Source organism: Saimiri boliviensis, chromosome 16, assembly GCF_048565385.1.
Source record: "Saimiri boliviensis isolate mSaiBol1 chromosome 16, mSaiBol1.pri, whole genome shotgun sequence".
NCBI lineage: Eukaryota > Metazoa > Chordata > Mammalia > Primates > Cebidae > Saimiri > Saimiri boliviensis.
In genome coordinates, this window is record NC_133464.1 from 17,897,818 (window position 1) to 17,922,740 (window position 24,923).

Sequence of the window (24,923 nt, forward strand, 5' to 3'; positions counted from 1 at the left end):
GATAATTCACATAAAGCTCCTGAGGGAAATTAGTTTGCTGAGGGCCAGGCCAACCACAGGGTAGGAGCGAATCTGGTTTCTCTTTGAAAAGCCTTCCTAGGGTGAGCATCCAGCGCCAGCAACAGAGCGCGCCCGGGCACCACGTGTCTGCGCCTGCTGCCGGATTGGCGGAGCGCATTTTAGCGCTGCGGTCTAGAAGCGCGCGGTCCCGCCCAGCTGCCAGATGAGCCGGGACACCAAGGGAAGAAGCCAGAGGGAGATCGCGGAGGGGAGGGGGCGGGAGGGGGGTGGGGGATCCCGAGTCGCCCGCGATCTGGAGTCTGGAAGGACCTGGAGCTGCGCCAGGCGACCCGCCTCGCCACAACTTGCCCAGACGAGACACGTTTCATTCTGCACCCTGCAAGAAGGAGCCGGTCAGCCTCTCTCCGCGCTGCTGCTCCTCGGCCTCCGCGGGCCCTGCCCGGATTAGCAGCGACCCTGGGGTCTGGGTCCCCTGTGTCGCCCCCGCCTGCCTGCAGCGCCCGGAACCTGCCCAGGAGCGCGCAGCTGGGGTGAGCCGACATCTGGGATGCGCTAGGCGCCCACAGGAGCCGGTGGCGGACGGGCATCTCTATACCCGCGAAGCGGGCCTTCTTGCCTCTCCCGGCTGCGAGCCGAGCCGCTGCAGATGCAGCTGGCGTAGCCGCCGCAGCCCCCACTACCCGTTTGCCTTCCAAGGAGGGGCGCCGCGGGGGCCGAGGTCTCCTCGGAGCCCGCGTCTCTCGGCCTTTGTCTGCGGGTTCTGCTGCCAGGCGGTGCCATGCGCCTGCGACCTGAGGCGCCGCGCGAGGCTGGGGGCCCTACCCGGGATGGGGAATGGAGGGAACGGGAAAGCATGCCCCCTTCTTTCCTGTTCCGGCCATCTTGTGACCGAGATCCACGCAAGGGGGCAGGGGTGGTCAACCGCACGGCGCCCCACGATGGAGTGTGTCGGCCAACGGAGATGGGCGCCTCAGGCCCACGGGCATCTGCGCCCAGACCTCAGAGGGGGCACGCGGGCCACCCCCACTTTCAGCCCCGAAGCCCTTGGTCCAGAGCATGGGTTAATCCTTCTAACAGGCCAGAGACAGCAAAATAGGAGGGATAAGGGGGCGGGAGCTGACGTTTCCTTAACCAAGCGCCTAAGTCATTCGATCGTTCTTCATTCATGTGTCCATTCAGCAAATTCTGAACGCCTTCTCCGTGTCTGTCCTCTGCTAGGTGGTAGGGATATATCCGTGAGCAAGAGAGACCACAGCCCCTGTTCCCGCTGATCCTGCAGCCCAGTGGATGGAGCCCAGAGTCTACAGATCTGTCAGGTCGGTGTCTTGATGCCCTTAAATAGATGGGGGAAGCCGAGTCTTAGGGCTGACAATTTGTTCTAGATTAGGTAGCAAGTAAATGACAGAATCAAACTTTGAACCTATTTATGTCTTTAGCACTTTTATGCCTGGTTGTAGGAAATTGTTGTTTTTCTAAAGGCCAATTAAAAAACACTTGGACATATGGTTTATTTGAAACCATATGAAGTGCGTGTTTTATTTCCTGGATGTTTTTGCATGGGTTTATTTCTAGTTAACAATATTTGGAAAGTGCAAAATATATTCGATATTACCACTTTGCTTCCAGTTACTCTGAATTGTATTTTCCTTTCTTCTGTTCACATATCTGGATGTTAGGAAAGAAAAAAAAATTCCTGATGTCTCGTCCAAGCAGGAATTCCCCGGTGGATTGGGGAATGTCTGGCTTTTCCTCAGCTTATTGATCTCTGTGGTAACCACTGGAGGCCCCCAGAAGACCCACAAAAATGAGAGGCCTGAGGTCTACAAGTTGCTGCTAGAAATATTTTAGCCTCTCCAAAACCCAGAATGCAGCCCCGACCCACGTTTGCAAGGTAAATACCATGGCCCTATAAAACTTGTTGGTAAAATTCCCCTTCGTCTGTTTCTACCTTCAGCATTTTAAGCATATGTCCTTTTGGAAAGACAGGTGCAGTATTACATATTTTGGGGAGTTATTTGGTTTGTACTTTTATCAAAATGTTACATTTAGGCTGCTAACTAACCTATAGAGGAAGAAAGCCTCCATTTAAAAAGCAACTTGGGTATAAGAAATCTAGAAAGCCTGCCATCAAATATGATTTACTGCAAATTTCATTTTGAAAACAACTTGATTGAGATATAATAAAAACGCACCCTTAATTTTAAAGATACAATTTGATGAATTTCGTCAAGTGTATATTGCTGGGTAATCAACACCGCAATCAAAATGAAGAACATTACTGTTATGCCGAAAGCTTCCTCATGCCTTTTTGCAGCCTCTACCCCATTTAATTACATGTATTTTTATTGCTTAATGTTTTCTAAATCGTGTGTAAAAGATGAGGATGAATGGATTTCTTTTCATTTCTTATCAGTGATGAAATGAATAGATACTTCTCATTTCAAAGCCTAAGGCCAGGGCTGCAGTGAATAAATAACCAGGGATGGCAGTTAGGACCGAGGGTTCCCAGGGATGTGGCTCCCCACGCCTGCCTTAGGGACATGGAGTGTCCAGCCCCAAAGGCCAGGGAAGGTGATTAACTCCCTGGGGAGCCGAGTCCAGGAGGTATCCTCTTCGGGTGGACGGCTGTGTCCGCTCGGGCTCGTCCAAGAGGTTTTCTCTGGTCCCGCAGGGTCCTGGGCGCATGCTGACCGCGCGCGGGCGAACGCGCCCTTTGCTCCAGGTCCGGACCTGGACGCTGCCATAGCAACGTCCTGGACGCCCAGACCTTAGGCCGCCGCCGCCGCCGCCGCGGAAGCAGGGGACCCGGCCTTCTCCCGTTCCTGAGGGCTGTGGCGGCGGCGGCCCGGGAGGCGGCCCGGGCTGGGTAGAGGAGACCGCCCCGTTCCCCGTAAGCAAGCAGCGGCGGCAGATTGGCTTGCAAGCATGGTAAGAGGTGGGAGGCCGGGCTGGGAAAGACCGGGGCTCCCCTGGACCCCCAGCTCCCCAGCCTGCCCACCCCCCATCTCCGCCTCCCGCCGCGCTCTCTTTGTGCCCCCCCGCAGCCCTTCCAGAGGCAAGTCTACTACCGGCTCTCCAGCGGCCCAGGGGGGCCTGACGCCGCCGCCGCCGGCGCGGCCTCCGAGGCTTGTGCGCCCCCCAGTTCGGCTTTGGGGCCCCTGCCCTTCTTCCAGTTCAGGCCGCGGCTGGAGAGTGTGGACTGGCGGCGGCTGAGTGCCATCGACGTGGACAAGGTGGCGGGGGCCGTGGACGTGCTGACGCTGCAGGAGAACATCACGAACATCACCTTCTGCAAGCTGGAGGATGAGAAGTGCCCGCACTGCCAGTCGGGGGTGGATCCGGTGCTGCTGAAGCTCATTCGTCTGGCGCAGTTCACCATCGAGTACCTGCTGCACTCGCAGGAGTTCCTCACCTCGCAGGTGCACACCCTGGAGGAGCGGCTGCGCCTGAGCCACTGCGACTGCGAGCAGAGCAAGAACCTGCTCTCCAAGCAGGCGGGGGAGATCAAGATGCTCAAGGAAGAGTGCAAACGCAGGAAGAAGATGATCGCCTCCCAGCAGCTGATGATCGAGGCCAGAGCCAACTATTACCAGGTGGGCAGCTGTGTCCCATTTGAGAGGTCTGTCCTGGTTCACCACTCTTTCTTCTTAAAGATGTATATAGTATATCAGAAGACATAGTATTTTAAGCAGAAACAGTAATTTTAACCAACAAATGTCATGGCTCATTACCTTCCGCAGACGACCAGGGGCTTAATAATTAAACAACAAATGTCATCTGCGGTGCTTTATGGAAGTTATTCTACATGCTGGTTGTTGAAACTCTTTCCTCCTCCTAATCAACCTAATCATGAAAAAAACCAAAGACAAATTGCCGTTGAAGTCAGCCCACAAACGATCCAGAATGTTTAAATTTGTAGGGTCTTTTTCTCATTTTTATAAATTTTCAAGTATTTTCAAACAGACAGAAAAGTTAACAGGAGAGTGTAAAGAATTTTTATATGACCTTTATCCAGATTCCCCAATTATTAGCATTTGCCACAGTTCCGATGTTTCAATGAACATATTGTTATTACTTTTGAACCATTTCACAGTGAGTTGCAGATCCTAAATATTTCTAAGAACAAGAACATTCACTTACATAACAACAGTATTTAAAGAATAAAATGTTTTTATCTTCTGGTCTTAATCTTCCACTGTTTTGGGTTAGACATTGAGTCCACGTATTTTTTAGTGTAACATAAAACAATGTATTTTTTTTTATTGACTAGTTGGAGGATGTGCAGAAGTCATAAACAATGACTGAGAAAGATATCGAAGTACACAACAGATTAACAACATTGATGCCATGCCCTTACTTTCTAGTCCTTTTGGCCAACTATGGCTTAAAGTGCCTCAGTGGACTTAGGAATAGTGGAGTCAATGCATGAATGCTGGAGAGAACTGGGTGCAGGGCAGAGAAAATGATGGAGTTAATATTGCTCAGGACTGACCCAGCAGGAATGTTCTTCAGATAGAGGAATAGTTAGGAAAGAATACTATTAGAGGCTGGGCAGGGTGGCTCATGCCTGTAATCTCAGCACTTTGGGAGGCTGAGGTAGGTGAATCACAAGGTCAAGAGATCAATATCATCCTGGCCAACATAGTGAAACCCCATCTCTACTAAAACTACAAAAATTAGCTGGGTGTGGTGGCACGCGCCTGTAATCCCAGGTACTCGGGAGGCTGAGGCAGAAGAATTGCTTGAACCCAGGAGATGGAGATAGTAGTGAGCCAAGATTGAGCCACTGCACTCCCTCCAGCCTGGTGACAGAGTGAGATTCCATCTCAAAAAAAAAAAAAAAAAAAAACTATTAAAAGGACTTAGTGTTTGGTCTTGGGTAGATAACCCTGAGTTATAATCTTCAAATGACACTGGGCATTGCTAATTGCCTATTTGTTTAATAAATGCTGCTTAACAATTAAATATTTACAGATAGTGCTAAGACGGTTTTCTTCTTGTGCAACAAATAGAATGGATTCTATTTTAATTTTTTTTTTTTTTTTTTGAGGCGGAGTTTCGCTCTTGTTACCCAGGCTGGAGTACAATGGCGCGATCTCGGCTCACCGCAACCTCCGCCTCCTGGGTTCAGGCAATTCTCCTGCCTCAGCCTCCTGAGTAGCTGGGATTACAGACACGAGCCACCATGCCCAGCTTATTTTTTGTATTTTTAGTAGAGACGGGGTTTCACCATGTTGACCAGGACGGTCTCGATCTCTCGACCTCGTGATCCACCCGCCTCGGCCTCCCAAAGTGCTGGGATTACAGGCTTGAGCCACCACACCCAGCCTAATATGTTTAACAGTTTATTATACTCCAGCTTTAGCAGTCATCTAGTGAAATGTTAAAACCTCTAACATAGAGACATTGTATGTTTATAAACTTTTTTTCCTTTTTTGGGGTTACCATAGAAACAACTGTTATAAGAGAAAATTTTCTCTTTCTTTTTTTTTTTTTCCTTAAGACAGAATCTTACTCTGTTGTCCAGGTAGGAGTGCTGGAGAGCAGTGGCGCAATCTCAGCTCACTGCAGACTCTGTCTCCTGGGTTCAAGTGATTCTTCTACCCCAGCCTCCCGAGTAGCTGGGACTACATGCATGTGCCACCAGGCCCAGCTAATTTTTGTATTTTTAGTAGAGATGGGGTTTCACCATTTTGACCAGGCTAGTGTTGAACTCCTGACCTCAAGTGATCCACCTGCCTCAGCCTCCCAAAGTGCTGGGATTACAAATGTGAGCCACCTTGTCCGGCCTAAGAGAAGGTTTTCAAATGTGAATGATAAGTAAGGATTAAAAGGTAATGACTTAATTTATCAAATGAGTGACACCTCCTACTTTTTCAGCTACCTAGACCTTGGCAAGTTGCTCAACCTCCCTGTGCCTCAGTATCTACTCTGTGAAATGGGTATATTAATTGTACCTACCATATAGCAGTTGTTAATGGGGATTGAATGACTTAGTGTACGGACTGTGCTTAGAGCACTGCTTAACATATAGTTAGTTGTCACTGTGTTAGCTAATACCTGGGAATGAGTGGAAAATGTTCTGTGGCATGACAAATGCCAAAGCTGACATATTACAAAATGTGAACACTCATATGTCCGCCATCATGTCAGTTTTTCTTTCTTCTCCAATACAGAAAATACAAAGCCTGGACTCCTTGTTCTGACACAATGATTGGGTCCACAGCATTATCAGGGTGACCTTAGAGGAATTGTGGTCTTATTCTCATTCTCATACCACTTCTGTCTCCATTTTCTTTGCTTTAAGAAATCCTAAGAACTGAGTAGCTGAGATAAAAAAAAAATTAAAGATGTCCATTCTTGAAGGCTTGAACACACAGACACACACACATCTCCTAATGGGCTTTTTTCCCCACTGGGGTGCATGTGTATGTGTGTGTGTGTGTGTATGTTGTGTATAAGGGGGGTAGTGATGGCAATGTGTAAGGTCTTTTTCCTCAATATTTTACTTTAAAAAATTTAAAACACAGAAAAATTAAAATGACAATATAGTGAATACCCATATAGAGAGAATTTTAAAAGAAAAACCTCATTGATTTTTAAATAAAAACTAGTATTAGAATATTATAAATATACAAAAAAGTGCATAGACTAATTAAAGACACACCATATACCCACCTCTTAGATTTAACTCAGGGTGGGCCAGGCTTAGTGGCTCACGCCTGTAATTACAGCACTTTGGGAGGCCAAGGTGGGCAGATCATTTGAGGTTGAGAGTTTGTGACCAGGCTGGCCAAATGGTGAAACCTCATGTTTACTAAAAATACAAAAATTAGTGGTGGCAGTCACCTGTAATCCCAGCTACTCAGGAGGCTGAGGCAGGAGACTCACTTGAACCTGGGAGGTTAAGGCTGCAGTGAGCCATGACTGTGCCGCTGGACTCCAGTCTGGGTGGCGGAGGGAGACACATCCGAAAGAAAAAAAGAAAAGAAATATACAGAATGTTAGTTTTAGAAACAAAAGCCTGAAGTGTGGATAAAGTTACACTAAGGCAGTATGGTGAACAGAAGAACATGCTCAGTGACACACAATGGGCATGAAAACAGCAAAATCCAGATGGAGAGAAACTCTGTAGGACAAGCTTCGGCCTCTTCAGCAAAAGGATAGGAAGAAATAAAAGAGGTGGAGGGAAACCTATGACTAAAAGAGCGTTAAGACACATAGCCATCAGTTACAGGATGTGAGCCTTATTTGGATCCAGTTATTAATATTTATTCCAAAACAAACCGAATTTTTTTTTCTAATATGTGACATAATGGGGAAAATTATCAAATTAACAAAAATTAAAAATTATCCAAAGGGTTGGATATCTGTTTTAAAAAGGATTTAATTTTTATATTTTATAAGGTGGAATAATGATATTGATTTTTCTTCAACTCCTATCTTTCTTTTAGAGACACATTCTGAAATATTTACAAATGAAATATATAACATCCAGGATTTACTTCAGAGTAATCCAGGGGTAAGGATATAGATGAAACAAATGGGATTTTTGCTTAAAATTTGAATCAATGTTAAAGTGGAAAAACAGAAGTATAGGTGGAACTGATTTCTTTTTTCTCAGAAAATTTATTTTGATAGGTTATACTTCCAAGCTTTTGTTCATTCATGTATTAAGGTTGTGCTCTGGCAACAAAGCTATAGATAAGCTGGAGTCTCTGCCCTCAGAGGCTGCGTTCTAGAACCCAGAGGGACTGGGCAGGAGACAATAAACAAGTGAAGCACATAAACGTGAAAATATTAGCCAGTGAGATGTATGAAGATGAAAATAAGACAACGTGATGTGACAGAGACTGGCAGGAGGATCTTGAGGGAGGACCTTTTTGAGGACATGCCATCATCACCAGTGTGGAAGATGCTGGATGAATGACATCTTGGATGTCAGGAAGGTGCCAGCCATGGGAGCAAGGTCTGGAGAAGATCAGGCAGGGGCAACAGTGATGCAAAGACTCTGGGACTGGTGGGCCTGCGGGACAGGAAAAAGGCTGGTGTGGCTGGAGTGGCACTGGCAGGTTGTTGTTGAGAGAATGGGAGCTGCCAGTCTAACAAGAGCAGTGACAGGGGCTCCAGAAAGCACCAGAAGGGCTCCTTTAACTGTCAATAGATGGTTTTCACTGCCTTGTGTTCAGTTTGGGAGGAATGTCCTGGTTTTATTTTTATTTATTTACTTATATCGTCGCTTTTTGTAGAGATGAGCTCTGGCCATGTTGCCCAGGCTGGTCTTGAACTCCTGGCTGAAGTGACCCCCTCCCCACCCCACCGCTTTTGGCCTCCTAAGTGCTGGGATTATAGGCATGAGCCACCGTGCCTGGCCTGGTCTCATGTCTCTCTTTTTAGTCATGCTTTCAGTATCTTTTGCCAGTCTTTCAGGGAGGCCTGATTTTTTTTTTTTTTTTTTTTTGAGGTGGAGTCTTGCTCTGTTCCCCAGGCTGGAGTACAGTGGCACAATCTCAGCTCACTACAGCCTCCACCTCCCAGGTTCAAGTGATTCTCCTGCCTCGGTCTCCTTAGTAGCTGGGACAACTGGTGTACACCACTATACCAGGCGAATTTTTGTATTTTTCTGTAGAGGTGGAGTTTCACCGTGTTGGCCAGGCTGATCGTGAACACCTGACCTCAGGTGATCTGCCTGCCTCAGCCTCCCAGAAGTGCTGGGATTATAGGTGTGAGCCACCATGTCCGACCAGGTACCTGAATTATAATTGCAATTAACTGGGATGACACTTGTTACAGACACTTGGATTTGCTGCTCTCTTTTTTTCAGTGCCATTTTTGTGACAAGGCCTTTATGAACCAAGCTTTCCTACAAAGTCACATTCAACGCCGCCACACTGAAGAAAATTCTCGTTTTGGTAAGTAACGAGCTCTGTTTCAAAGGTCTTTTCTTTCTGCCCCCTTTTTCTTTTGGCAATGAGACATGGTCCAGTATATTTCCCAATCCTTTTAAGAGAAGCATCACGGTCCCTGTCAATTCAGTAAGTAAACATGGAGCCCTCGGGAGTTGCATACAGTGCACTACGTGCTGGGGATACAGCCACAAGCAGAACGGAGAAGCCCCGCTCTCTCTCTCGAGTCTTGCATTCTAAGGGGGCTTCAGGAGACACATTTAAACAGATAAATGAGTAATTCTTTTCAAATGGTGGCAAATATGATGAAGATCATAGCCCAGGACAATGGGGTAGAGAGTGACACCAGGTGGGGTGAAAGTCTGGGAAAAGTGTGTTGCAGTCCAAGGGAACACTGACTGTAAAGGGCATGAGGTGTGCCGGGATGTTGTGTTTGTGAAAAAGCAGGCCTGGTGGAATGGAATAGAATGGTCGAGGTGATGGTGTGCGGGGAGGCTGGAGCACTGGGGGCCTGATCAAGGGAGGTTGTGAAGGCATGGACTGGAATGTGTACATTTTTATATGCATAACAGGGAGACACTGGAGGAATTTAGTTAGGAGAGGGGCCTGATCTAACTTGCACCTTAGCATGGCCCTTCTAGCTGCGGATGGAGACTAGACTGTTGGGGTGACAGTGGAAGCAGTGGATGAGTGAGGGAGAAGGCTGCAATCGCAGCCCAGGTGAGACAGACAGGGGCCTAGACCAGCTTTGTCCCCAGGCAGGTGGGCAGGTGAAGATGCAACGGATATGTTGTGGACCCAGGACCTACAGACGACCCTGAGTTTCTGTCCTCCATGTTTGGGTGAATGATGTGATGTTTTCTGTGATGGAGGGCCTGGGTCGCAGGGTAGTTTGCAGGAGGAAGAGGTATGAGAGTTTGTGCTTGCCATAGGTGCATTTACATCACACGTGCAATGGACCTGCAGGCAGTGGGGTTACTGGAGGGCTGTAGTTTGAGGTAGAGACCCAGGCTGGAGATTTAAATCTGGGAATCACTGGAGTAGAGTTGGTCTGGCTGAGGTCACCTAGATAGAGAAGAGAATGGGGTGAGGCCAGCCCCAAGGTCTTCCCAATGCAAGGAGCTTAGAAAGGGCATCAGCAGAGAGTGAGGAATAGGCTTTCTCAAGGCTGGAGGGAAACTTGGGGAGTATGTTGTCATGGAAAGCAAGGGAAAAGTATTTCACAGAGGAGGCAGTGGTCAGTCAAATAGAATACTCCTGAGGTACAGAGTAAGATGAAGACTGAGAATGGACTGCTGTTGTCAAGACAGTTGTAGGTGACAGCTTCAGTAGACAGGTGGGGACAAAAGTCTGATTTAGCTGAGCTGAGAATCGTGAGGGAGTGGTCCTACTGTATCCAGATATTGGTTTCAATAATGCTTACTGGGAAGGAGAGCAGAGACATGAGGCTTCATCTGGACAGAAATGTGAGACCGAGGGGCAATTTTTGTTTCATTTGATGTGGGAGATACTAAGATACGTTTGGGTGTGTACCACCAACAATATAGATGGTATGCAAAATGAAGACGCAAGAGAGGGGAGGGGACTCTGAGTGTTACCAAGGAGCCAGGTTTCCTACCATTGAAGTGTTCTCAAAAGCAAAGAATGTAAAGCCTCTTTCTCCATGGGCAGATCAAAGCTTCCCGCAGATTGCCACACTAACCCACAGAAATTCTCATTCTGATCTTTCACTTCTTTTGAGATGGGTGGGAGTGCAGTGGTATCATCTTAGTTCACTGCAACCTCCACCTCCTGGGTTCAAGTGATTCTCTTGCCTCAGCCTCTCAAGTAGTTGGGCCTACAGGTGCCCACCACCATGCCTGGCTAATTTTTGTGTTTTTTTTTTTTTTTTTTTTTTTTTTTTTTTTAGTAGAGACGGGGTTTTGCTATGTTACCCAGGCTGGTCTCGAACTCCTGACCTCAACTAATCCATCTGCTTTGGCCTCTCAAAGAGCTGGGATTACAGGTGTGAGCCACTGTGCCTGACCTCATTCTGATCTTAAATGTTCTCAGTATCTAGACGTGTGTGCTTGGCTTATTTACTCAATTACCTGCATTTCCCTCCATTTTGGGCCAGGCTGTTTCCATTTCTGCCCATTTTAGTTAACTAGATTATTTAGGAAATAGCTAAGCTTTGTAGAAACAAACTTAACAGCATAATAATCTCATTAATAAGTCTTGGACCATTGATACAACTTAGCAGTATATTGGAAAGATGAACTATTTTAATTAATCTACCATTCTTTAGCGTGAAACTGACCTTCTTTCTCTTCTGTTTCAGTATCTTTTTCTAACTTATACTCGTTTCAGAGAGGGTTTCAGACTCTGAAACGAGTATTATTTCTTCAGGTCATCTTTGAGATTCTGACTTTCTACTTTGGTTTCCATACCTTTCATGTCTACACTCACAGACACATGTACATCCATTCAGTCATGTGTACATCTACCTGCATGTAAGTACATGTACATAAGTATTCTTCCCTTCACTTGTTGCTTCCTTTTACAACTTTTCAGTACCTCACTTCTACCCCAGTTGATAGGCTATGGCCCAAGTTTGCATTTTGAATGCACCCCCAGCCCTCTGCTTGTATTAGCACTGACGGAGTCCTCAGGAGAGTTCGGTGGGAGCCTGAAGAATGGCAACCAGAGACTTCAGTATGGTGTTTCCTGCAGAGGAAGCCATTGCTTGCCTTCTCTGATTGAGACAGGCACCTCTAAGTCCAGAGTGCTACTGGGTCAAAGCACCCTGTATTATCCCTTGTTACCATTACTGCTCCCTGAAAGAATCTGCTAAAAATAATTCAATGCCCCAAAATACAGAGGGCTCCAAATAAATTCCACAGAGCAAAAATTTGTTCATGTGGCATGAAACAAGTAATCGTATCCCAAGTAAGAGAGCAGTTTCCTTTGTCTTATCAATAGGACTGTACCCCATAAGTTTCCAGGTATGTTTCATAAGAGATGGTGTTTTAACACAATTTTCTGTTCCAACAGAGTCTCAGAAAAACGCACAGATTGAGAAGCTCCGGAGTGAGATTGTCGTATTGAAGGAAGAGCTGCAACTCACCAGGTCTGAGCTAGAGGCTGCACACCATGCCAGCGCAGCTAGATTCTCCAAGGTACAAGGCAGAATTCTGTGGTGTTTTAATTACAATTAACTGTATGTAATTCAATTATGCCATGGACTCTAATAAACAGAGGACACTTAAGAGTCTGTAGAACTTGGCCGGGCGCGGTGGCTCAAGCCTGTAATCCCAGCACTTTGGGAGGCCGAGGCGGGTGGATCACGAGGTCGAGAGATCGAGACCATCCTGGTCAACATGGTGAAACCCCGTCTCTACTAAAAGTGCAAAAAATTAGCTGGGCATGGTGGCACGTGCCTGTAATCCCAGCTACTCAGGAGGCTGAGGCAGGAGAATTGCCTGAGCCCAGGAGGCGGAGGTTGCGGTGAGCCGAGATCGCGCCATTGCACTCCAGCCTGGGTAACAAGGGCGAAACTCCGTCACAAAAAAAAAAAAAAAAAAGAGTCTGTAGAACTTGACAAGATGATTGTATTTCTTATTGCCAATCTACTCTTTAGTATCTTACTACAAAGCACATCACTGGAAATACAGTTCTCTCTCTCTCTCTCTCTCTCTCTCTCTCTCTCTTTTTGAAATGGAGTATCGCTCTGTAGCCCAGGCTGGAGTGCAGTGGCATGACTTCAGCTCACCGCATCCTCCACCTCCTGGGTCTTGGTTCAAGCAATTCTTCTGCTTCAGCCTCCCAAGTAGCTGGGATTATAGCAAAGTGCCACCGTGACCAGCTAATTTTTGTATTTTTAGTAGAGACAAGGTTTCACCATGTTGGTCAGGCTGGTTTCAAACTCCTGACCTCATGATCTACCCGCCTCGATCTCCCAAAGTGCTGGGATTACAGGCATGAGCCACCATGCCCAGCCTCGTTCTCTATTTTTTGAAAGCCTTTTAGAAAATTGAGGTGGAATTCATGTAAGACACAATTAACTTTCTAAAATTTGGTTAAAATAAATCTGACACTTCTCACATCTCACTGGGCTACAGTCAAATTGTCAGGAGGACCATGTGCCTTGGTAGAGGCCATAGAACAGAGTATTTCCTGCTTACTTGGTTGTTGGCAGAGTTCAGTTCCTGGCAGGAGTAGGCCAGAGTTCTACACTTTCTTCCAAGCTGTTCATTGAGGGAGGGCTGCTCATTATTTCCTGTGAGGCTGCCCATACTCTTGGGCTCCTGGCCCTCTTCATCCATATTCAAAGCCACCAATAGTGGGTTGAGTCCCCTTCATACTTCTAATCTGTTTCCTTTTTTCTTTTTTCTCATCTGTGTGACCCATGTGTCAGCCCGTTGGGTGCTTGTAATGACTCATTCACAGATAACTGGGGTGATGGAGGGCCCAAGGGGAAACAGGGCCATGATGCATTGGGCTCTGACTTCCGTGGGTCCCTGTGGGTACACCGTGGGTACCACATATGCCACAGTTGATCCAACAGAGGGTTGACCTTGATATACTTAATGGAGGAGTAAGGCCACCAAAGAGCATTTCTTTCCTTGTCACTGTTGGAGTGACAGTGTGCTCAGCTCTTCCTTGTTTCTCCCATGGGGACACGATGGTGACTTTCTAGGAGAAACAGCAATCATTTCACAGAATAATTGATAGAGCCCTCTGTCTTCCACATGGGCTCGCTCTCACTCACTCTTTTTAAATTGTGGTAGTGTACATATAACATAGTATCCTTTTAACCATTTTAAGTTTACATTTCAGTAGTGATGAGTATATTCACATTGTTATGCAGCCAATCTCCAGAACATTTTTATACTGAAAAACTGAAACTCTACCCATTAAATAACAGTGCTCTACTCCCACCTCCTTCCAGCCACTTTTCATCCCTATGATTTTGCCTGCTCTAGATACCTCATGTAAATGAAATCATAAGAGTATTTACCTTTTTGTCATCATTGGCTTATGTTACTCAGCATAACATCCTCAAGTTTATCTGTGTTGTAGCGTGTGTCAGAATTTCCTTCCTTTTTCAGGCTGAATAATAGTTCATGGTATATGTATATATACCACATTTTGCTTATTCATTCGTCTGTTGTTGCACACTTGGGTTGCGTCCACTTCTTAACTGTTATGACTGGTGCTGCTGTGAATGAACAATGGTGTACCAATATCTCCTTTAGATAACTGACCATTTTACAGTGTGCAGTTCAGTAGCATTTAGTGTATTCACAGTGAGGTGCAGCCACCATCTCTCTAGTTTCAAAATTTTCAAAACCCCAGAAAAATAACCTGTACCCATTAAATAATCACTCCTGCTACAGTTATCCCGTGGTAACCACGAATGTTTTTATGTCTACACATTTTCCTATTCTGTATATTTCATTAAAAAAATATGCAAACCAGGTGTGGTGGCTCACAACTGTTATCCCAGTATTTTGGGAGGGCAAGATGGGAGGATTGCTCGAGCCCAGGAGTTCTAGATCAGTCTGCGAAACATGGTGAGATGCTGTCTCTACAAAAAATTTAAAAATTAGCTAAGGGTGGTGGCATGTACTTGTGGTCCAGCTACTCAGGAGGTTGAGGAAGGAGTAAGATGGCTTGAGTCCAGGAGGTCAAGGCTGCAGTGAGCTGTGTTCACAACTGCACTCCAGTTGGCTACAGAATGAGACCCTATCTCCAAAAAAACCCAAATACCAAAAAAGGATTGTGTGACCTTTGTGTCTGGATTTTTTCACTAAGCATAATGTTCTTGAGGTTCATCTAAGTTGTAACATGTATCAGTACTTCATTTTGTCTTGCTGAATAATAGTCCATTGTTTGTATGTATGTATATGCAATTTGTTTATCCAGTCATCCATTGATGGACATTTGGTTCATTTTCACCTTTTGGCTATAATGAATAATGCTACTATAAGCATTCATGTGGCAGTTTCTATGTGGACATATGTTTTCATTTTTCTTGATTATATACTTAGGAGTGGAATTGCTGGGTTACATGGTAATTTTATGTCTAACTTTCTCAGGAACCACCAAACTGTCTTTCACAGTAGCTGTACCATGTTACATTTTCACCAGTAATGTTCATATTTCTCCACATCCTCACCAACACTTATTATACTTTTCTGTTTTCTTAATTAAAGCCATCCTATTGGGTGGGTGGGAAGTGGTATCTCATCAGGTTTTGATTCGTATTTCCCTAACAACCAATGATATTGAACATCTCTTCATGCTTATTTTCCATTCATATATATCTTATTTGGAGAAATGTCTATTCAAGTCCTTTGCCCATTTTTTAATTGGGTTGTTTGCCTTTTTCTTGTTGAGCTGTATGGGTTCTTTATATATGCTAACGGTTTCATTACTTTAGCTCTTATATTTAGGGCATTGATCCATTTTGAGTTAATTTTTACATATAGATTGAGAGGAGGTCCAACTTTATACTTTTGCATGTGGTTTATCCAGTTGTCCCAGCACCAATTATTGAAGAGACTATTCTTTTTCTATTGAATGTTCTTAGCACCATTGTTACAAATCAGTTGATCATAGATGTTTGGGTTTATCTCTGGATTCTCAATTCCATTCCATTATTCTGTATGTCTAATTTAAATTGATAAGTGTTCATTGTCCAACTTTGTTTTTCTTTTTTAATATTGTTTTGGTTATTTGTGGCCTCTTATAGTTCCATATAAATTTGAGGACTGGCTTTTCCATTTCTGCAAAGAAGGTTATTGGAATGGGATTATATTGAAGCTCTTGATTGCTTAGGAGAGTGTTGCCACTTTTATTATATTAAATCTACCAGTCCATGTTCATGGGATATCTTTCCATTTATTTAGGTGTTCTTTAATTTTTATAACAAAGTTGGACAATTTTCAGTGTACAGGTCTTTCACCTTTTAGGGTTATATTTATTTCTAGGTATTTTATTCTTTGGGATGCTATTATAAATGGAATTGTTTTCTTAATTTCTTTTTTGGATTGTTCGTTGCTGGTATATAGAAATACAACTGTTTTTTGTTTTATACTCTGAAACTTTGCTGAATTTATTACTTTAACAGTTTCTTGTGGATTCTATGTTATTTTCTTTAAATAGTTGGTAGAATTCACTAGTAAAGCCATCTCATCTTTTCTTGGACTTTTCCTTTTTAGGAGGTTTTGATTACTAACTCTCTCTCTTTATTTATTGAAAGTCTATTGAAATTTCCTTTGTCTTGGGTCAGTCTGGTAATTTGTGTGTTTCTAGGAATTTGTCCATTCAGCTAGCTTATCTAATTTATTGGTGTACGATTGTTCATTACATCTCCTTTTAATCTTTTTAATTTCTCTAAGATTGGTAGTCACGTCCTCACTTTCACTTCTTAGTCAGGGTAGCTAAAAGTTTGTCAGTTTTGTTGATCTTTGCAAAGAACCAAATTTTGGGCTTCATTTATTCTCTCTGTTGCTTTCCTATTCTTTGCTTTAGCTTTGCTCTAATTTTCATTATTTTTTTTCTTTCTGCTGCCTTTGAGTTTGGTTTGCTCATTTTTTTCTAGCTAGGTTATTTACTTAACTTTTTCTTCTTCTTTTTTATTTGTTTTTTGGAAATAGAATCTCTCTTTGTTGTCCAGGCTGGAGTGCAGTGGCACACTTACAGCTCACTGCAGCTTTGACCTCCCAGGTCCAGGTGGTCCTCCCACCTTAGCCTCCTCAGCAGCTGGGATTACAGACACATACCACCATGCCTGGCTAATTTTGTTTTTTAATTTGTGTTAGAGATGAGGTCTCATAGTGTTTCCCGGGATGGTCTCAAACTCCTGAGGTCAAGCGATTCCCTTACTGTGGCCTTCCAAAGTGTTGGAATAATAGGCATGAGGCACCATACCTGGCCCTTTCTTCTTTTTAAATGTAGGCTCTTACAGCTATAAATTTCTTTCCAAGCACTGATTTGGCTGCATCTCATGCATTTTGGCATGCTGTGTTTTCATTTTCATTAACCTCACAGTATCTTCCAATTTCTCTAGGGAGTTTTTCTTTAACCCACTGGTTGTTTAAGAGTATGTTGTTTAATTTCCACGTATTTGCTAATTTTCCAGTTCCCTTCTGTTACTGATTTCTGGCTTCACTCTATTGTGATCATGATTTTAGTCATTTTAAATCTGAGAAACACTTTATGGACTAAAAACAGGTCCTCCTCATGAATATTCCATGTGAATTTAAGAAGAATGCATATTCTGCCATTGTTGGGTACAGAATTCTGTATATGTTTGTTAGGGCTAGTTGGCTTATAGCGTTGTTCAAGCTCTCAATTTAGATTTTAAAAACCCTGAAGATCATTGAGAAATCAAGTGCTGACCTTGACTCTAGCTCCTATAAATCTGAATTTGTATTTTTGGGGGGTGGGATGGAGCTACGCTACCCACATTGTTATGGTGCCAAGAAATTTTCTTTTATTGTTCAATATATGTTTTCTTTAAAGTATATTTACATTTTCTCTATTATGGCATGACTTTTATACAAGTTCACAGAACACAAAAAGCCGAAGGCCTTGGGCCTCTGCATTGGTATTTTAAGGGATATAAGGACAAGAGGATTCTGTGTGCTGCCTTTAGAAAAACCATTGTATACAGACTTGCCATGATAGGAAATATTTATTTATTTATTTATTTATTTATTTATTTATTTATTTATTTTTTGAGACGGAGTTTCGCCCTTGTTACCCAGGCTGGAGTGCAATGGCGCGATCTCGGCTCACCGCAACCTCCGCCTCCTGGGCTCAGGCAATTCTCCTGCCTCAGCCTCCTGAGTAGCTGGGATTACAGGCGCGCGCCACCGTGCCCAACTAATTTTTTGCACTTTTAGTAGAGACGGGGTTTCACCATGTTGACCAGGATGGTCTCGATCTCTCGACCTCGTGATCCACCCGCCTCAGCCTCCCAAAGTGCTGGGATTACAGGCTTGAGCCACCGCGCCCGGCGATAGGAAATATTTATTACAAGCCTGATTGAAATTAGCAATACTAGCTAACATTTTTGAAGTGATGCTATGAACTTTTATTTTAAATATTGCTTATTTTCTTCAGATCAGAACTTTTAAACCTGTGTATTAAAATAATTTCAGGAATATGAAATGCAGAAAACAAAAGAGGAAGACTTTTTGAAGTTATTTGATAGGTGGAAAGAAGAAGAAAAAGAGAAACTAGTTGATGAAATGGAAAAAGTCAAGGAGATGTTTATGAAGCAATTTAAAGAATTAACTTCGAAGAATTCAGCATTAGAATACGTAAGTATTAAACCTAGACGTTCTTATGGTATTGATTGCCTTGAGAGGTGGTGTTAGGATGGCATTAAGGCCAGGGGATCCAGGAGTTACTTTACGGTACCCTGTGCAGACATTCTTCTTCCTGAGAGTCTTCAGGGAGGCATAGAGGAGACAGAGCAAGTCAGAGATGTTTTGCTGAGAATGGGAGCTTTGGCCTTAAACTCCAGTGCAGAACACTCACGGTGAGATATAGAAGACCCTCTTCTATGAATCAGGTCCCTCTTTTCTATCTGGTTAGGTTAGCCTTGAACTGAAAACCCCTCCCTGAGTTTTGGAACTTTCCACTGTCCTGTGTGTGTGTGTTGTGGGGGTGGGGGGTGGGGGGAAGGAAGCACTCAGAAAGACTGAGTAAGAACCTTTGCCAGGCCCCCTCCTCAACCCAGGCCTGGTTGTGGTCTCCAAAGCAAGCAATTTATAGCTAAATGAGCCCCTGTCTCCGCTATAGGAACAGCCCTGGTCCTTATTACCCTGGCTTCATGCATAGATGATACCTGAGCTGCCTCTTTAGAAAGCAGCCAATCAATCGGTGTCCTCCTGCTGAGAATTCTTTTTTTTTTTTTTTTTTTTTTTTTTGAGACGGAGTTTCGCTCTTGTTACCCAGGCTGGAGTGCAATGGCACGATCTCGGCTCACCGCAACCTCCGCCTCCTGGGTTCAGGCAATTCTCCTGCCTCCCTGCTGAGAATTCTAAGCTTCCTGGTTAGATTTGATCTGAGTCTTCTTTGGGAAAAGGAAGAAAGAAAGGGAGCGGAGTGAAGGTCCTTGAGCTCCCTCTAGGGGCCAATAAGTTTTAAAATAGAGAAATAGAGAAATACTTTTGGAATTCACAGGAAAATAGAGAAATACTTTTGGAATTCACGGGAAGTCTTTCCTAAAACTCTTTAAACTCCAATGTGGGGGTTGGCGAACTACAGCCATGAACCAAGTCCAGCATACCACCTGTTTTTGATTGGCCTGTGACCTAAGACTAGTTTTACTTTTTTTTTTTTTTTTTTTTGAGACAGAATCCAGCTGTCTCCTCCCAGTCTGGAGTGCAGTGGCATGATCTTGGCTAACTGCAACCTCTGCCTCCTGGGTTCAAGTGATTCTCATGCCTCAGCCAGAGTAGCTGGGGTTATAGGCACGTGCCACCACACCTGGCTAATTTTTGTATTTTTAGTAGAGCCACTTTCACCATATTGGCAAGGATGGTCTCGAACTCCTGGCCTCAAGTGTTCCTCCCACTTGCGCCTCCCAAAGTGTTGGAATTACAGGTGTGAGCCACTATGCTCAGCCAGTTTTCACATTTTTAAAATGTTGGGAAAAAAGTCACTAATTTGTGACAGAAAAATGTCATTAAAGTTCACATTTCGGTGTCATGAGTCAAGTTTTATAGAAACACAGCCATGTTTGGTAATTTACTCTATGTCTATGGCATTTCTGTGCAGGAGGTGTAGAGCTGAATGTTTTGTCTGAGACCTTGCGCGTGATTTATAACTGTTGCTATTGACCTTGGCTACCTGGCTGAGATGGTGTTTGTCAGGTTTCTCCACTGAAGATTTTCTCTTTCTTCCTCCTTTCCCTGCTCTCCTTTCTGAAATGAAGTCACTATAAGCAACCTACACTGAGGCATGGAGAAGTGCACTCTCCCATCCTTTTGTTTTTGAAATTAAAATGTTACCTTCTGTGGTTTTCTGAGAGTTTTTGCCATGAGTAACATTGGGAGTAACATCAAAAGAAAAGGGTAAAATTAAAACGTTGTGTCCCTAATGGATTTACTGATGTGGTCCCTGGATAGTGTTAGCCTCTCACTAAACTAGCTTAAGAACTGGGTGCATTTATTTCTTCTGTTTCTGGCACCTATTAAGTGCCCATCAAAAACTGCAACACCCTGCTGGACCTGGTGGCTCACGACTGTAATCCCAGCACTTTGGGAGGCCGACGTAGGCAGGTTGCTACATGAGCCCAGGAGTTTGAGACCAGCTTGGGCAACATGGCAAAACCCTGTCTCTACAAAAAATTAGCCGGGTGTGGTGGTGCATGCCTGTAGTCCCAGCTACCGGGGAGGCTGAGGTGGAAGGATGGCTCGAACCCAAAGGGTTGAGGCTGCAGTGAGCCATGATCACGTCACTGCACTCTGGCCTGGGCGACAGAATGAAAACTCTGTCTCAAAAATATTTTAAAAAGACTCGTTTAAGATTAGAAAGTCAGATTTTCCCTCCCCTTTTTTCACCCTGTATGCATTCTGATGGGAAGATCAGCAAGCAGTAGAAACAAACCAGTAAAACCACAGAGAAGCAGAAGTGGGAGAAGCACCAGGAGCATTCAAGAGGGCAGTCAGACTTTAAACACCTCCGTGCTCCCTGATTGTATTTTCTGTTTCAGTCTTAAAAAGTCCAACTGTAGTACTCTGTAGTACTAAGCTTGAATTTTATCTTACAGCAACTGTCGGAAATCCAGAAGTCCAATATGCAAATCAAGTCCAACATAGGCACATTAAAAGATGCACACGAGTTTAAAGAAGACCGTTCTCCATATCCCCAGGATTTCCAGAATGTCATGCAGCTCCTTGATAGTCAGGTATGTGCAAGCGGGTGGCAGCTGCCATGGATGTCTTCCTTTTTCTTAGTGAAGTAATGTACAGTAAGTGTCATGTGCAGAAAAAGTGTTTGTCTTGTTCAGTAACCATGAAGGTGACTATGTCTTTTCTTTGTCTCCTACATGCCTAAGCCCTAAGAGGTGTTTGTTACATGCTTGCTGTTGGCGAATAGCATACACAACAGTTTCTTCCCTCCATAAAATCAATTTGAATTGGTTAGTATAACCTCACTATTGATTTTTCATCTTTTAGATGTAGCTCTCAATTTCAAAACCCGTAGAAGGGCATATTGAAGCACCAGATTTTATTTTAGAGCTTAAATATACTGCTAACTGTATTTTTAGCAGAAACAAAGTTTCACCATGTTGGCCTGGCTGGTCTAGAACTCCTGACCTCAAGTGATCCACCCACCTTGGCCCAGTTAGCTGGGAGTGGTGGCGTGCACCTCTAATCCCAGCTACTCGGAAGGCTGAGGCAGGAGAATTGCTTGAACCCGGGAGGCGGAGGTTGCAGTGAGCCAAGATCGTGCCATTACACTCCAGCCTGGGCAACAAAAGCAAAACTCTGTCTCCAAAAAATTTTTTTTTAATTAAAAAAGAAAAAAAAAATACACACACACACACACACACACACACACACACACACACACACTGCTAACTGGCCAACTGATGATCTCTTACACTTATCAAACATAATCACTTCCATTTGGAAGTGAACCTCTGTAATCAGCACAATCTTCACCATGGCTATTTTGGTCACAGGGGTTTAGGGGAACAGTTTTTTAAAACCAGGAAGCAAATAGAGCTCAGAGCTTACAAATTCAGGATTTTTTGGTAAACGCCTGGGCCATTCTTAAAAAGGTAAGTGGACTTTGGAAATAGGGACCACTGCTTCTTGTTTCAATGCTCACGTCTTGCCTCCTCAACCCAAATCTACCTGCTCCACTGCCATCAGGCTGACTGTGTCCCCGTCCTGTCTTAAGTCCTTCAGTGTCCCTTATTCTGAACTTCCCACCAGCACACAGAGTGCTTCAGATTCTGGACTCTGGACCATCTCCCTCTGTTCTTTGCTTTCCTGACACTCCAGTGGCCCAGTAGCCCATGCCTCCGAGAACGTGGCCTTCTGTCTTCTTCCTCAGTTCTGGCTGCTTTCCTGCCTGTCCTGCAGCCCCTAGTTTCCAGGACCTGTCTTTTACTCATTCTTTAATATTCAGCTAGCGGGGCAAGCACCTCTTTCAGAAAGTTCTCCTGAGCCTCTAGGCTACAGCATTTCTGTAGTCCCTAAGTGGGACCTGATCACGCACATTATATTGGGTTGCATCCCCTTGCCTCCAGTGCAGAGCAGAACCTGTCTCTTCATCCTCTTAACCTGCCAGTGGCTGCGCAGTGAGGTGCCTGGTATAAGGTAGGAGACCAGGAGCTGTGTCCTGAACTGAACTGTTGACAGTTGCTTCCAGCAGGCTGGAGACCACAGCTTGTCGCTTATGAGCTGAAGGACGTGGTTATAAAATCCTAAGTTCCCATCTAAATTTCTTCTGTTTCTGTCCTGTGAGTTGTGTTGTCATTTCAGAACCCATGGCTTCAGAAACCCTGGTGTTTCCTTTTGTCCTCTTAGGTTGGCAAACTAGTACCTACTTTTGTAAATAAAGTGTTACTGGCTATGTCTCAGTAACATTTTATGCGTGCTAGTTCACTTACATCTTATCCATGGGTTGTCCCAGTGCAGTTGTGGGATGACACAGCTGTATTGTGTTGTGTTGTAACCAAGTTATCTGGCCCCCCCAGAGCCTATGATATTTACTACTAGCTTCTTACCAGAAAATGTTTGCTGACCCCTCCTCCTCCTCCTCCTCCTCCTCCTGCCTTATAGTATAAGATTAAAACCAGACGCAAATGTATTTAAGCATTTTTGACTGTATATATGTCCTTAAAAAATACCAGCTGTATTAGTCTGTTCTCACACTGCTATAAAGAACTACCTAAGACTGGGTAATTCATAAAGAAAAGAGGCTTAATTGACTCACAGTTCCACAGGCTGTACAGGAGGCATGGCTGGAGAGGCCTCAGGAAACTTACAATCATGGTGGAAGGGAGAAGGGGAAGCAAGCACGTCTTACAATGGTGGAGCAGGAGAGAAAGAGAGAGCGAAGGGGGAAAGGCTAAATACCTTTAAACAACCAGATTTTGTGAGAACTCACTCACTATCATGATTCAATCATCTCCTACTAGGCCCCTCCTCCAACACATGAGATTTGAATGGGGATAGAGAGCCAAACTATCACCAGCTAAAATTGTACTAGATAGATAGTTGGGTTTCACAGGTACTCACTAGAAAGAAAGCTTCCATATTGCATAGATCTCATTGTTACAGTTGCACATAAATTACTGTTTAACTCTTTTGTAGGAAAGCAAGTGGACAGCACGAGTTCAAGCTATTCATCAAGAACACAAGAAAGAGAAGGGTCGGGTAAGTCTAAAGTGGCCCATTTTTTGTTTTTTTTGAGACAGAGTCTCACTCTGTCGCCAGGTGCCAGGCTGGAGTGCAGTGACACAATCTCGGCTCACTGCAACCTCCGCCTCCCGGCTTCAAGCAATTTTCCTGCCTCAGCCTCCCGAGTAGCTGGGACTACAGGCGCACACCACCACGCCCAGCTAATTTTTGTATTTTTAGTAGAGATGGGGTTTCACCGTGTTGGCCAGGATGGTCTCCATCTCTTGACCTCGTGATCCGCCCGCCTCAGCCTTCCAAAGTGCTGGGATTACAGGCTTGAGCCACCGCACCCGGCCAAAGTGGACCATTTTTTAAAGGAATATTTGCTTTTATTTTTTATAAATGTGATATTTGTCCACTTAATGACATTTGGGGAGAAATGTGTAGCAAAATTAAAATTACCTATAATTCTAACACCAAAGATAACCACTGCTACTACTTTCTTCTAATTTATTTCAATTTTCTTTCTATGCATTTCTATAAGTGGAGAACCCCATATGTATATAGTTTTATAACATTTGAATTATGTTTTATAGGTTTGTGTGCTTTTCACTTAATATACCATAGACCTTTCCTAAGTTTTAAAGTATTTTTCAAAATCATGACTTTTAATGGCTTCATGATGAAGCCGCTGCCGCCGCCACCTCCTCCTCCTCCTCCTCCTCCTCCTCTTCCTCCTCCTCCTCTTCCTCCTTTCTTCTTCTTTTGGTGAGACAGAGTCTCACTCTGTTGCCCAGGCTGGAGTGCAGTGATGCCATCTCAGCTCACTGCAACCTCTGCTTCCTGGGTTCAAATAATTCTCCTGCCTCAGCCTCCTGAGTAGCTGGAATTACAGGCATCTGCTACCATGCCTGGCTAATTTTTGTATTTTTAGTAGAGTTTCACCATGTTGTCCTGGCTGATCTCAAACTCCTGACCTCAGGTGATCCGCCTCCCTTGACCTCCCAAAATACTGTGATTGCCAGCATGAGCTACTGTACCCGGCCTGGAATTTCTTTTAAGGGGTTCACCTGAATAAGGCAGACTCACACAGGATAATCTTCCTTTTCATAAGCTCAAAGTCTGAAGATTTGAGACTGCAATTGCGTCTCCAAAGTCCCTTCCCCTTTGTCATATTCTGTGGTTCAGAAGCACAGCATAGGTTCTCTTCAGACGAGGGGACAGCATCACACAGGGCATGTACACCAGGCGTACAACCTTGAGGGCCCCCTGAGAACCCTGCTTACCCCACCGCCTCTGGCCTCTGGGCCCTGGTCACCTGATGTCACTCCATCCAAGTAGTAGTCCGTTTTCTTTATTATTCCCATCACATCTCAACCAGAGCTTGAGCACTATTTTAAATAGTTTACTTGCTTATTTGTTTACTTGTTTATTGTCTGTCTCTCCAATCACACCATCAGTCCTCTCAGTGAAGGGCTCCATCTATTTAGCTCTCCATTGTCTTCCCAGCATCCACTCATGTGCCTGAAATGTGGTTGGCACTCACCACACACTTGCAGAATGAATGTGGAAGGTAGCTGGATGTCTCGCGAGGGCATCATTCAGCCTTGTTTTCATAGATGGAGAAAGGCTGATT

The 24,923-nt window shown here is 44.4% G+C and overlaps 1 protein-coding gene across 3 annotated transcripts in view; it reads left to right on the forward strand.

Moving 5' to 3' along the window:
* Positions 1-236: 236 nt before the first annotated feature.
* Positions 237-24,923, forward strand: part of DZIP1 (DAZ interacting zinc finger protein 1) — a 60,554-nt gene continuing 35,867 nt past the window's right edge. The window contains exons 1-11 of one of the 3 annotated variants that reach the window (XM_074387536.1): positions 237-551; positions 1,240-1,337; positions 1,698-1,912; positions 2,693-2,949; positions 3,066-3,614; positions 8,846-8,933; positions 10,837-10,932; positions 11,961-12,085; positions 18,080-18,241; positions 20,701-20,838; positions 23,261-23,323. In XM_074387536.1, the coding sequence (XP_074243637.1) occupies positions 2,947-2,949; positions 3,066-3,614; positions 8,846-8,933; positions 10,837-10,932; positions 11,961-12,085; positions 18,080-18,241; positions 20,701-20,838; positions 23,261-23,323 (1,224 nt within the window). In that variant the 5' untranslated portion in view covers positions 237-551; positions 1,240-1,337; positions 1,698-1,912; positions 2,693-2,946. The remainder of the gene's footprint in view (positions 552-1,239; positions 1,338-1,697; positions 1,913-2,692; positions 2,950-3,065; positions 3,615-8,845; positions 8,934-10,836; positions 10,933-11,960; positions 12,086-18,079; positions 18,242-20,700; positions 20,839-23,260; positions 23,324-24,923) is intronic. The other 2 variants (XM_074387535.1, XM_010338796.3) reach the window with 2 other exon arrangements.